This window comes from Ceratotherium simum, chromosome 3 (assembly GCF_057802395.1).
Source record: "Ceratotherium simum simum isolate JZ-2026a chromosome 3, ASM5780239v1, whole genome shotgun sequence".
NCBI classification, from domain to species: Eukaryota; Metazoa; Chordata; class Mammalia; order Perissodactyla; family Rhinocerotidae; genus Ceratotherium; species Ceratotherium simum.
The window spans coordinates 46,211,536-46,225,709 of record NC_141902.1 but is presented as its reverse complement, the minus strand read 5'-3'; the positions used below and the strand labels follow the sequence as shown (position 1 = coordinate 46,225,709).

At 37.8% G+C, this 14,174-nt stretch overlaps 1 protein-coding gene across 1 annotated transcript in view; it reads left to right on the top strand.

Moving 5' to 3' along the window:
- TRPM7 (transient receptor potential cation channel subfamily M member 7) overlaps positions 1-13,802 on the top strand; it is a 94,362-nt gene extending 80,560 nt beyond the window's left edge. Inside the window, exons 35-37 of the mRNA XM_014780713.2 lie at positions 1,862-1,913; positions 2,021-2,127; positions 12,323-13,802. Coding sequence (XP_014636199.2) covers positions 1,862-1,913; positions 2,021-2,127; positions 12,323-12,453 — 290 coding nt within the window. The 3' untranslated portion in view covers positions 12,454-13,802. The remainder of the gene's footprint in view (positions 1-1,861; positions 1,914-2,020; positions 2,128-12,322) is intronic.
- Positions 13,803-14,174: the final 372 nt, after the last annotated feature.

The following is a 14,174-nucleotide window of genomic DNA, read 5'->3' as shown; positions in this document are numbered from 1 at the left end:
CACAGCATGGCCTGACAAGCGGTGCATCGGTGCGCACCCAGGGTCGGAACCCGGTCCACCAGCAGCAGAGTGTGCACACTTAACTGCTACGCCACGGGGCCAGCCCCTAAAGTATATTCTTAAATAAGTATCCATTAATTATCTTCAAACATGCATAGGAAGGGAGGCCAAACAGATTTTGTAATTAATAAGATGGCAGTTATTTTCAGGAAGCAAAGTAATTGTGATGTTCTCTACATAATTAATATGGTCATGGAGGCATTTTTTCAGATATTATTTAGATGATTTTATGATAAAATAATTATTTTAGATGATTACTACAAACAAGTTACAGTATAGAAATATATAAGGAACAAAATCTCATCTTTACTCTTTCTCTACCTCTCTGAAGACAAATACACAAATGGAGGCTTTTTTTTCCTTATTTTTAATCATTTTGTTTTGTGTTGTGATTTTCCTTCCACTGGGATCATGCTATGTATATGTGTGTATATATATTTCACTTGTTTTTTTTCCCAGCTAACAATATATCATGGATGTCTTCTGGGTGATTACTGATAAATCTGAGTTATTCCTTTTTTTTTTTTTTTTTTGGTGAGGAAGATTGCCCCTGAGCTAATATCTGTTGCCAGTCTTCCTCCTTTTGCTGAGGAAGATTAGCCTTGAGCTAAATCTGTGCCCATCTTCCTCTATTTTTTGTTTGTGGAACGCCGCCACAGCATGGCTTGATGAGCAGTGCGTAGGGCCGCACCACAGATCCAAACCCACGAAACTCAGGCCACCAAAGCGGAGCATGCGAGCCTAACCACTATGCCACCGGGCCAGCCCCTGAGTTATTCCTTTTAATAGCTGCATGATAGTCTGTAGTATGGAGGTATAGCGTGATTTGCATCCTCTGTTGAGAGACATGCATCCTGTTTTTAATTTTTTTTGCTGCTACAAATAGTGCTGCGACAAACATACTCACGTATTGCTACTTTTATTTCCATAAAGTATATTCCTAAATTGGCTTAGTAAGAAGAGATGAGTGCAGTTTTAATAGCTACTGCCAGGTTACTTTTCCAAAAAGTTGTAGGAATTCATACTTAGCATAGTGTGTGAGTGCCTCTTTCTCCACAATCCCTCCAGTACCAAATATTCTTGATGTTTGCCAGTTTGATGAATAGAAAGTAGTATTGTGTTTTAATTCTGGTTTTTCCTATTGTGAAATTGTAACCATTTTATTAGATTTTGTTCTAATGGGTTAAATATTTATGATTATTCACATGTCAGTAGGTGTTCTTTCTTTATATGAATGAATAGATGAGAGAGACTGAGAAGATTTAACCACACTTACAACATCTCTAGGGAGGGCTGGAGGTGAAGGAAGGTGTTCATGATCTTGTTCTTTATGTAATCTGCATCTTTTGCAAGAAGATATATTTATGTGTTAGTGTGTGATTTTTCAAAATCCAAAACACTTTAAAATGGCCTATAGATTATGTCTTCATGTACCTAATTGTTCTTTGCTAACTAAGGTGCAGCAAGGGCAGATTGTGTAGACCTTTTACATAAGGAGATATTTGTTTGCAGCCTTAGCCCTGTTGCTTCAGAAGCTGGTGCCATCAGGAGCTCACGTGCCTACCCACCAACCCTGACATTTAACTCTCATTCACGTCGCAGGAGCTATTTGTTCCTGGTGAATTGTTGAGGTCATAAGTCAAGTTATGAAATATCAGGAGAGAAAACCACTCTTTTGAATAATTTAACATTGTGTAGTGGTTGATGATGCTATAAAATCTTTTATGACTTTATTATGCAAATTTCAATGTTTATATCAATTATATAATATAAATTGTCTTTTTTATATCTACATATAAAGGTGTGGGTGAAAATTTGACTGACCCATCTGTGATAAAAGCAGAAGAAAAGAGGTAATAAATGTTAATAATTCTATTGGCATATTTTCATAATTCAAATTCTACATTTCTATTTACATAAACTGCCTTTTTTTTTTTCTTTTAAACTACTAATTCCACAGATCCTGTGATATGGTTTTTGGCCCAGCAAATCTAGGAGAAGATGCAATAAAAAACTTTAGAGCAAAACATCACTGTAATTCTTGCTGTAGAAAGCTTAAACTTCCAGGTAAACATTTTCTTAATCAGGATAATTTGTTAGCAAAGTTGGTTACTGCAGTACTTCCTAAAGCCAGAGACAGAAATACATGTTGGTGGTTAATAAATGGATCTGTGCTTTCTTTCATTACTTATAAAAACACAGACTTCATTCATTTAATACATATTTATTATGTGTCTGCTGGATGCCAGGAATTGTGCTAGATGTTGACAATACAATAGTGAACCAAACATGGTCCCTGCCCCAGTGAAGTTTAGTCAAATCTTGAATACTGACAAGATTAGCAGGGAGTTATAGGACTGTCATAAATGCCAAGCAGAAAAGAATAGAGCAGATAAGCAGATCATTTAACACTAGCTTAGAGGTCAGAGAATGCTACCTGGGGAACTGACAGATTTGCCTATAACTGAAGGATGAATAGACTTTCAAGTTAGCCTGGCAAAGAGTTGGGAGAAGAGTATTCCACTAAACAGGAACAGGAACTGTGGATATATTCTCTCATGATAGTAACTTTTTTATCTGTCTATCTGAAAGATTGTAAGTTATTATGAAATTATAAGTTATAGCACAAACCAGTGGTTCTCACTCTTTGGTGTGCATCAGAATCCCCTGGGGAACTTTTTAAAAATTACAGATGCCTGGGACTCACCCTCGAGCTATATTTTTTCAAGTCTCTCTCATGACCAATAATGAAATAGTTAAGAGCTTGAACTTGGGAGCCAAACTGCATGGCTCCAGAGAATACCTACATCATAGAGCTTTTTTGTTGTTTGTTTGTTTTTTTCAGGATTAGATTGAGTTGGTATTTGTGAAGTACTTAGAACACTGCCAGGCACATAGTAAGCATGTAAATGGTACTGGTTTCTTAAATTTTTTTAATTGTTCTTTGTTAGTATACAGAAATACCATTGATTTTTTTTTTTTTTTTTTTTTAATATTGACCTTGTATCCTGCAACCTTGCTAAACTCGCTTAGTTTTAGGAGTTTTTCTTGGTAAACTCCTTGAAATTTTCTGTGTAGACAATAGAGACAGTTTTATTACTTCCTTTCCAACTTGTATGCCTTTTCTTTCTTTTTCTTAACTTTTGGCACTGGCAAGGAATTCCAGTACAATGTTGAATAGGAGTAGTGAGAGTCAACATCCTTGCTTTGTTCCTGATCTTAAGGGGGAAGGCATTAAGTCTCACCATTAAGATGATGTTAGCTGTAAGGATTTTGTAGATGCATCTCATTAGGTTGAGGAAATTTTCTTCTGCTCTTCGTTTCTTCATAATGCTTATCTTGAATGGATATTGAATTTTGTCAAATGCTTTTTCTGCATTTATTTATATGATCATTTGGTTTTTCTTCTTTAGTTGGCTTATGTTACATTATGTTACATTGATTAATTTTTGAAATTTTGAACCAGTCTTTCATTCCCAGGACAAATTCCACTTTGTCATGATATATTATCTTTTTTATATATCGTTGGATTAAATTTGCTAATATTTTGTTGAGATTGTTTGCATCTATGTTCATGAAGAATATTGATCTATGGAGGTTTTTTTTTTTTCCTTGTACTGTCTTTGTCTTGTTCTGGTTTCAGGATGACGCTGACTTTAAAAATAAGTTGGAAGTGTTCAGACCTCTTCTGTTTTGGCGATTAGATTGTACAGATTTGGTATTATCTCAACTTTAAATGTTTGATAGAATTGTGTAGCAAAACCATCTCAGTCGGAAGTTTTATCAGATGCTTTTCAACTAAGAGTTTAATTTTTTTAAATAGATATAGGATTGTTGAGGTTATCAGTTTCTTTCTGAGTTTTAGTAGGTTGTATCTTTCAACGAATTGGTCCATTTTATCTAAGTTGTCACGTTTATGAGCATGGAGTTATTTATACTAATGTCTTCTTTTTTTAATGTGTATGGGGTCTGTAGTGAATTCTCTCTTCCATTATCATAATTTGTGCTTTTTGTTTCTTGGTCAGTCTGGCTAAAGTGTATTAATTTTATTGATACTTGCAAAGAATCAGCTTTTGTTTTCATTGTTTTACTCTATTTTCTGTTTTCAATTTCATTGATTTATTCTATTATTTCCGTCTTTCTGCTTGCTTTAGGTTTAGTTTGTTAAGGTAAAAGCTTAGATTATTGACTTGAGACCTTTTCTAACAAAACATTTTACTGCTCTACACTTCTCTCTAAACATTGCATTAGCTGCATCACATAAACTTTAATATGTTTTATTTACTTTAAAATTTCTTATCTCTCTTGAGATTTTCTCTTTGATCTATGGATTATTTGGAAATGTCTTTTTTAGTTCTCAAATATTTGTTAATTTTCCAGATATCCTTCTGTTATCGATTTCTTGTTTAATTCCATTATAGTAAGAGAACATACTTTGTATAACTTCAATTAAAAAATGTTTTTAACCTTAAAAGGATAGTCTCTGGTGAACATTGCATATGCACTTGAAGAGAATATTCTATTGTTGGATGGAGTATTCTATAAATGTTAATTAAGGCAAGTTTTTTTGATAGTGTTGTTCAGGTTTTTTATATCCTTGCTGATTTTCTGTCTGCTTGTTCTTGCTTAGAAAGGAAGTCTCTAAGTATAATTGTGGATTTGTCTGTTTTGCCTTGCAGTTCTATCAGTTTTTCCTTTATGTATTTTGAAGCTTTGTTCTTAAGTGCATACACATTTACAGTTATGTCTTGTTGGTGAATTGATTCTTTTTATCATTATGTATTGCCATGGTAATTTTCCTTGTTCTGAAGTCTACTTTGTCTGATATTAACATAGCTACTCCAGCTATCTTTTGATTAGTGCTTTCATCAGATATGTTTTCTCATTCTTTTTACCGATGTATATTAGTTATATTTAAAGTGGGTTTCTTATAGACAGCATATAGTTGCGTCCTAGGTTTAATTTGTTTTTTAAAATCTAACAATTTCCATCTTTTAATTGGTGTTTTAGGCCCTTTACATTTAATGTAATTATTGATATGGTTACATTTAGATCTGCTGTTTTATTGTTTTCTGATTGATGTTTCTGGTTTGTTTTTTGGGGTTCCCCCCCCTTTCTGTTTTAGTATTCTATTTTATGTTTAGTTTTTTAGTGGTTGCTTTTAGTTTTCCTTATCTAAGAATGTGTGTATTTTGCCTTCATTCCTGAAGGATATTTTCACTGGATCTATAATTTTAGGTTGACACTTCTATCTCTCAGCACTTAAAAAATATTCTGCTGTCTTCTTGCCTCTGTTAGTTCTGATAAAAACTCCACAGTCATTTGAATTGTTCTTCCCCTGTGTGTGATATGTCGTTATAATCTAGCTTCTTCCAGTATTTGTTCTTTATCTTGGGTTTTCAGCGGTTTGATTCTGGTCGGTCTGCTTGTAGCTTTCTCTGAGTTTACCCTGTTTCAGGTTTACTTAGCTTCTTGAATTTGAAAATTTGTAACTTTTATCAAATGTGGGGAGTTTTTAGCTATTAGATCTTCAAATATTTGTTCTGCATCAAATCTCTTCATCTCTTTCTGGGACTCCTGTAATAAGAACGTTAGACCTTTTGATATTGTGCCCCAGGAATTGGAGGCTGTAATTACTTCCTTAAAAATTATTTTTTCTCTGTTGTTCAGAGTGTATAATTTTTATTGATCTATCAAGTTCACTGACTCCTCCTTCTTCATTTCTTCATTCTACTATTAAGCCCATGCACTGGATTTTTTATTTCAGTTATATTTTTCAGTCTTGTAATTTCCTTTTGGTTATTTTTATACTGATTATTTCTCTATGGAAAACTTTTTTCATTCATTTCAAGTCTGTTTACCCTACATTATGGAGTCTGGTTATAATAGCTGGTTTAAAGTCTTGGATCATTCTCCCATCGGGTAATCTTGGGACTGGCATCTCTTGCTTGTTTTTTTCTTTGAGAATTTTTGAGATATTCCTGGTTCTTCATATCTCCAGTAATTTTAGAATGTGTCCTGGATTTTTTAAATATTATGCTATGAGATTCTGGGTCTTGTTAAAAATCCTCTAGAGAATGTTGATTTTTGTTGTTTGTTTGTGTTGGTTGGCAACCAACTCAGTTAAGTTCAATTCACAAGTCCCAGTCTACCTTCTGTGTCTGTGATTCCAATGTCGGTTTAGTTTTTAAAGCCTTTTTAGTGTTATTCAGGTCTGTCTCACGTGTGTGTCAAATAGGGGCAAGTCTGGGACCTGACTGGTGGTCTGCACCATAGTTTAGTTTTCAAAGCCTATTCTATGATATCTTTCCACGTATGTGCCACTCAGGGGTGAGCCTGGGATTTCATACACAAATTTAGGGTGCCCCTCTCTCCATTTTCCTCCTCTCCATGATTTCTTCTGTACTTTGTGACTCCCAGGGGCCTCTTTTTTGGGGGCCTCCCTGCTCTGTCACACACTTCCTGCAACTGGGTCTATTTCTGGTGCTAAGTGGCAAGGAAAAAGAGAAAAAAAAAATACTCTTTGGATCATAGAGGTACCTGTTCTTAATTCTTCTGGTCAGAGAGAAGGATTCTCTCTTGGAATTCTAGGTGCTTGCCCAGCGGCCTCTACCACAGGAGCACTCGTCTCCTCGTCTTCATGATGTGGGCTTGTCTTGGGTAAGGGCCAGAGAAGCAAAAGGAGAAAACTCAAAAAGAGGGCATTGCCATCAACATTCTCCATCCCACAGGGTCCTCCTTCTTGATCCTCTGGCCAGAAAGTCTTAGAGCTTTTTCTGTCCATGTTCACTGTACTTTTCTGAGATCAAGCCATCGTCAAGTCTAAGCTTAGAAATGAGAGAAAAAAAAAAAACAGGAAACACACCACCATGTAAGTCATTCTTCAAGCTCTGATTTCCTTCCCCAGTACCTCTCTTTTCAGAAGTCTCAGATAATTGCTTTATGTATTATGTGAAAGGTTTTTACTTGTAATCAGTAGGAGAGATAGAGTAGAAAATGCTTAGTCCAGGGCCGGCTCCGTGGCTTGGCGGTTGGGTGCGCGCGCTCTGATGCTGGCGGCCCGGGTTCGGATCCCGGGGGTGCCCCGAGGCACCACTTCTCCGTCCAACGTGAGGCCGAGTCCCGCGTACAGCAACTAGAAGGATGTGAACCTATGACATGCAGCTGTCTACTGGGGCTTTGGGGGGAAAAAACTGAATAAATGAAATCTTTAAAAAAAAAAAAGAAAATGCTTAGTCCATTTTAGCCAAGAACTAGAAGACACAATGGTGAATTTAACAGGCAGCCCAGATATAATTTTTATTAATGGTTTTGGGTACAATGCTATTTTTAATAGCAAATCTATTTTTGAATTATTACTATAATCAGAATTTCACACCTTGGAAGGGACCTTAAAAGCAGTCTAATCCAAATCCATCATTTTACAGAACATATAATTAAAGTTCAGATGATATGCCCTGGTTACACCGTTAGTTAACAACATTTTCAGGACGTGAATTAGAATTGGTTTCTCTCCATTGTTATTTGTGTACAATACAGCTACAAATTAGTTTGCATTCTCTAAGGCCATACTGGCATATAGTCTTGAAGGCAAAATTTATCAAAAATTATTCATGCAGTAGCAAATATGTATTTGGATCATTGAATATAGGCTGTTACTCAAATTAAAATTAACAGTGCGTATTCTGAGTGTCAGTTCTAACCATAGTCATGGTTAGTTTACTGTCTATTTCTGTTTTTATGTCTGTTAATAATTGCTTTATATATTTAGGTGCACCTACATTGGGTGCGTAGATATTTACAAGCGTTATATCCTCTTGTTGGATTGTTCCCTTGATCATTATGTAATGCCCTTCTTTGTCTCGTTTTACAGTTTTTGTTTTAAAGTCTACTTTGTCTGATATGAGTACTGCTACCCCAGCTTTCTTTTCATTGCCATTTGCGTGGAGTATCTTTTTCCATCCCTTCACTTTCAGTTTGTGAGTGTCTTTAGGTCTGAAGTGTGTCTCTTGTATGCAGCATATATATGGGTCTTGTTTTTTTATCCAGTCAGCCACCCTATGCCTTTTAATTGGAGCATTTAGTCCATTGACATTTAAAGTAGCTATTGATAAGTATGTACTTACTGCCATTTTTTAACTTTTCTTTTTTTTTTTTCCTCAGTGTTTTAGTAGTCCTTCTCTGTTCCTTACTTCTTCTATACAGAATTGATGGTCACTTTAGTTTGACCTCTGTCTGAAAGCTGTACTCTTTAACTACCCTCCTCCCTCCTTTTATGTTTTTGATATCATATCCAACCTCTTTTTTGTGCATCTGTATCCATTACGTTCTAATCGTGGAAATAGATAATTTTTCCTATTTGTGGTCTTCTCTTTTCCCCTTAAAACAGTCCCTTTAACATTTCTTGTAACACTGGTTTCTTGGTGACAAACTCCTTTAATTTTTGCTTATCTGGGAAAATTTTGATCTCTCCTTCCATTTTGAACGATAACCTTGCTGGGTAGAGTATTCTTGGCTGTAAGTTTTTTCCTTTTAGCACTTTAAATATATCATGCCATTCTCTTCTAGCCTGTAAGGTTTCTGCTGAGAAGTCAGCTGATAGCCTTATGGGGTTTCCTTTGTATGTAACTTGACATTCTCTTGCGGCTTTTAGGATTCTCTCTTTATCTTTAATTCTGGACATTTTGATTATGATGTGTCTTGGTGTGGGCCTCTTTGGGTTTATCTTGTTTGGGGCTCTCTGTGCCTCCTGTACCTGGATGTCTGTTTCCTTCCTTAGGTTAGGGAAGTTTTCATCTATTATTTCTTGAAATAGATTCTCTGCCCCCTTGTCTCGCTCTTCTCCTTCCGGGACACCTATAACACGGATGTTAGTGCGCTTGATGTTGTCCCAGAGGTCCCTTAGACTGTCCTCACTCTTTTTAATTCTTTTCTCTTTTACCTGTTCACCTTGGGTAATTTCTTCTAGTCTTTCTTCCAGCTCACAGATCCGTTCTTCTGTATCCTCTACTCTGCTTTTGAGTCCCTCTAATGAGTTTTTCATTTCCAGTATTGTATTCTTCATTTCTGATTGGTTCTTTTTATATCTTCCATTTCTTTGTTGACATTCTCACTGAGTCCATCTATTCTTCTCCCCAGATCAGTGAGCATCCTTAACACTCTTAGTTTGAACTCTCTGTCAGGTAGGTTGCTCATTTCTGTTTCACTAAGTTCCTTTTCTGGGGTTTTGTCCTGTTCCCTTACTTGGAATGTATTCTTTTGCCTCTTCATTTTGCCTCTTTCCTGTGCTTGTGTCTACGTATTAGGTAGGTCAGCTCGTCTCCTGCTCTTGGATAGGTGACCTTATGTAAGTGATGGCTTAGGAGGCTTCCAGTGTGCTTCCCTCAGTTCTCAATGTTCCAGGGGTGACCCCTATGTGGGCTACGTGTATCCTTCTGCTGTGGCCTGTTTGCTCTCCCTGTAGGTGCCCAGGGAGGCTGAGTTATGCTCCTGGCCAGCTGTTGTAATGCTCAGCTGCTTGTAGTTGTTGTGGGCCCTTCAGTCTCTTTATCAGGTGTGGGGAGCCCCAGCACAGTTGGCTGCAAGTTCTAATACCACATTTGTGTTGCAGTATTTCTTTTAAGTGAGTAGGCCCCCAGCGTGGCAGGTTGTTAGGCTCAGGGCCTTACAATTGCTGTAAGCCTCTAGCCTATTAGGTCTCTTGTCAGCTCTCTGAGGATTGCAGCTGGGTGGGGCTGGCCTCCGGCACAGGAGCACCCAATTGTTTCAGGTTTTGGAAGGTGGAGCAAACCTCCTATGTGGGTCTTTGAGAAGCACAAGTCTTCTGCGGCTGAGAAGCCCTGCCGCCCACAGGTCCACACACACAGTCAACACAGTCCTGCCCCGTGTGAGCACCCCGACCTCCCCAAGTGGACCCAGTCTCTCCAGGGCGGGAGCCCCACACACTCTGCCACCGCCCGACACTCTCCACCCGCTCCTTGTGCACACCCTGCCCCGCTCAAGTCAGCTCAGTTGCCAGGCTGCAGAGAATCCAGTCACCAATCTATGCAGGCCCACACGTTGCCTGAGGGCTTGTTGTTGGGTGGGGCTAGTCTCTAGGGTGGGCTGCCTGCCCTGGCTGAGCTGGATTAGATCGGCGCTCTAGCGGGTGGAGCAGACCCTGGCTAGCAGGCCTCAGGGAGAACTCCAATGGCGTCTGTGTCAGCACGCTCACACCAGGCCACAACAATGGCCGCCGCCAATGTCCCAGTCCCTGGAGAGGTCTCACCCCTCACCGAGATGCACTCAGGGCCTATTAGGTGAGTCTCTTGTCACCGAAGCACTGTGCACCTTTCTTTCTGGTGATTTTAGGATGCTTTCTGGAATGGGTGAGTTTGTGCGCGGGCCCTTTAAGAGCCAGTTTTAGTTTCTTTGTGAACCGGGTTTTCTGGGGGTGCTACCCAATGCTTTAGTAGCAGGCAAAGTCAGATATTATGCCACTGGTGTCGATTGTGCTGGGTCCACAAAATGCCCACAGCGGGGGCGCTCCCCGGCTCAGGACCCGCGCCTCCAGGGAGGCTGCATACCTGTGAGCTGCTCCCGGCGGCCGTGAAGCTGGCGGCTTGTGAAGGTGGCGTTTTTCCTCTCCGGAAGGGAGTCTCTGCCTCTTCTAGCCCAGTTAGGATTGTCCGTTGTTGCAGGAGTTCCTCTTATCCAGTTTTCAGTTCTGTCTCAGGGGTAATTTTTCCACGAGTAGTTGTAAATTGGCTGTGTCCACGGGAGGAGGTGAGTTCAGAGTCTGCCTACGCTGCCATCTTGACTCCGCCACTATGGTTAGTTTAAAATGTAAATTTGATATTACTGCATTAAGTTTTCCAATTCTGCAACTATTGTCTTATATGTCTATAACTCCCTACGTTATTTCATCCTATCGCATATCTATAAATGCAATCTACATACTGATAGTACCAAATTTAACTGAAGACTGAACTTCTTTCTTGAGCTACTGTTTCTATGTTCAGTTTCCTACGTTTCTACTTGGATACCCTAAAGTATCTTTATAAGTACATGTCCATTCCAGAACTCTTAACTTTCATTTCCCATCCCTACCCACAAAACTCTGCTTCCCCACCTCATTAATGGTTACCCAATTGTCAGGCTTAAAACCTAAAAGCTAGCTGATTCCTTTTTTCTCTTACCTTTCATAGCAAATCTGTCAAATTCTATCTACTTTGGTTCTGAAATCTCTCTAGAATTCATTGATTTCTCTTCATCGCCACTGTTTTATTTCCTGGGTTTTTGCCAGTTACCCCCTAACAAGATATCACATAACAGCATAATCATTTAAAACAAATCTGATTGTATTCCTCCCTTAAGACTTCTTAATACCTTCCAGTGGATTTTCATTGTAATCTGTACCCCTTACCATAGCTTGCATTCCCATAAATCAGGGGTCAGCAAACTTTTCTGTAAAAAGCAAGGTAGTAAATATTTTAGGCGTTGTCGCCATGTGGCCTGTGTCACAGCTACCGAGCTCTACCATTATAGTGCAGAAAAAGCCACCGACAATCTGTAAACAGGCGTTGCTGCATTTCAGTAAAACTATTTACAAAAACCAGCAGCAGGCCAGATTTGGCCCACAGGCCATCGTTTGACACCTTGGCCACTAACTGCTGCTTGACCTCAGTTTCTACTAATCTTCCCCTCATTTACTACATGCAAGCCAGGCTGTCTTCTTGCCATTCTTAGAACACACCAAGTCCATTTCCTCCTTAAAGTCTGCAGCTAATCTTCTCTCTTCCTGGAACACTCCTCTTAGAGCTTTGATAGGTCGCTTCTCAATATTCAGGTCTTGACTCAAATAGTAACTCCTATGGCTTTTTTGTCAGTGCTGTCTAAGAGAATCAACCTTATTCCCTCTCCTCATCACACTGTTTTCTTTGACGCACTTGTTACTACTTCTGTCATTTTTCTATTTGTTTTTCTTTACCCACAAGAATATAAGCTCCCCGAGAGCAGAGCCCTTGTCCACCTTGTTCATCAGTACGTTTCCATACTTCTATGAGTTATTGACTCATGGTCAGAGCATAATGATTATTTTGTTGAGTGAATGAATGATTTCACTTTTATGTGTATAAACTGTGTGACGCTTGAATTTATGACAACCTGGTAGAAAATAGATCTGGCGCTATAGAGGAAAACTGACTTAGAAAATGTTCTTAATTTTCCATTTCTAAGAAATACTGACCTCTTTTTTCTTTTTTTGTTGGGGTGGTGAATATAGATCTGAAGAGGAATGACTATACACCTGATAAAATTCTGTTTCCTCAGGATGAGCCTTCAGATTTGACTCTTCAGCCTGGAAATGCCACCAAAGAATCAGAATCAACTAATTCTATTCGTCTCATGTTATAATGTTACTGAATCTTTGGTTTTGCCTACACCTCACAAAAATGTTACTGTGTCACTTTTCCTGCGGGAGGAAATTGTTTGGTAATATAGAAAAGTATGTGAAAATTGAATATGCTGACTCTGGCACAGTTAAAAGGTCAATATTCTTTGGACCTGATTAAACTAGTCAGTCAGGAACTCCCTATAGGATACAGCTGACAGCTGTTAAATTTTAAAGGTAAAGGAAAATTAGTATTTATTACTTTTTAAAGGGCTCTTTTTAGCAGAGGATTTCATTGGACTTTGTTCTGATGAGGGTGATACCCTCTCTCATGTGGTGCAATACCATTAACCAAAGTTAGGTGTCTGTGCAGATTGTATTGGCAGCTGGTTTACTGCCATTCAGCTAGCAGAATGAAGAAATCACCCAGCCTTTTGGTTAAATGGCAGTCAGGTGTCTTCCTCAGTGTGTTATAGTGTGTTCAGTGGTGATGTCACTCATTCCCAGCTAGATGTTGGCCACGGGAAAGGAGATGACTTGTTATAATTCTAGATCTACAGGGAAGTGAGAAGCCCAAGCTGAAAACCATTTTCTAAGAGGGACTTTATGAATCAGGGTTAGGCTCCATATTTAAAGATAGAGCCAGTTTTTTGTTAAATAGAGCCCAAATTGTGCACAAGTATTAGGGTCTTTTTTTTTTATAACATTGTTTTATCAAGTCATTGTTAAGTAGAAGAAAGCCATGGTAGACTGATATAACCTAAATATATCAAAGGAGAAACTTAACTCACTGTTCAAGAGAAGTGAGAAGAGTTAAAGTGCTTTTTTCCTATCTATATCTATAGTGACAACCTGGAAGTTACATACTTCTCCAAAGATTTTATTGACCAGTATATCAAATCAGAATGTAAACATGAACTCTTGCATATATTTAAAATTGTGTAGGAACATTGCTTATGGTACTTATTTAAGAAATTGAGTTGGATTATCATTATGTGATGTTGGAAGAGATTGCAGTGCAACTTTACGCCAATAAAATGTAATTTAACTACCCCAGATATTGTTGAATACTCAACAACAAGAAAAGCTTTTCAGTTGACTAAAGTTTTATGCTTTGATTTTTTTCTTTTCTTTTTTTTTTTGTTTGTTTCCTAGGTACTAATTTTAATTTTTATTTGGGAGGGAGCAGTGTAAATCTTATTTGTATTCAGTAGTGTATCTCATAGATACAGACAAGGCAAAAAGAGATAAACTGTTTAGTGTTTAATATTGATGGGGGGGAGAAAGAAAAATGTATTAAAGATATTATACTATATACATTTTGTATATCATTAAATCTTTAAAAAAATAAATAAATTTATTCTTGTTTACAGATGTTTAGTGAGTTTAATCATTCTAAAAAATTATCTGATATTTTCAGTGTTAATTTGTTTCCAGAGTATCAGTTTTTTTAAATGAACCATTTGTACACCTGTGCTTTTTGATCTCCTGTCCTATACGATGTTTAAAGTGATCTCGGTTTCCTACCGTGTCTTTTTTAAAATATGTTTCTTACTATGTCAGAAAATGAGAATATGGGTTATCTATTGATGTTTAATCTTATGTTGATTTTTTTTCACACGATAATTTATCGAACACTTATTTAGTACTGAATAGGTGCCAGGCATTACTCTAAGTACTTTGTACATATTAACCCATTTAATCCTTATAACAGTCTTATGACATAGGTGTTATTATTATCCTA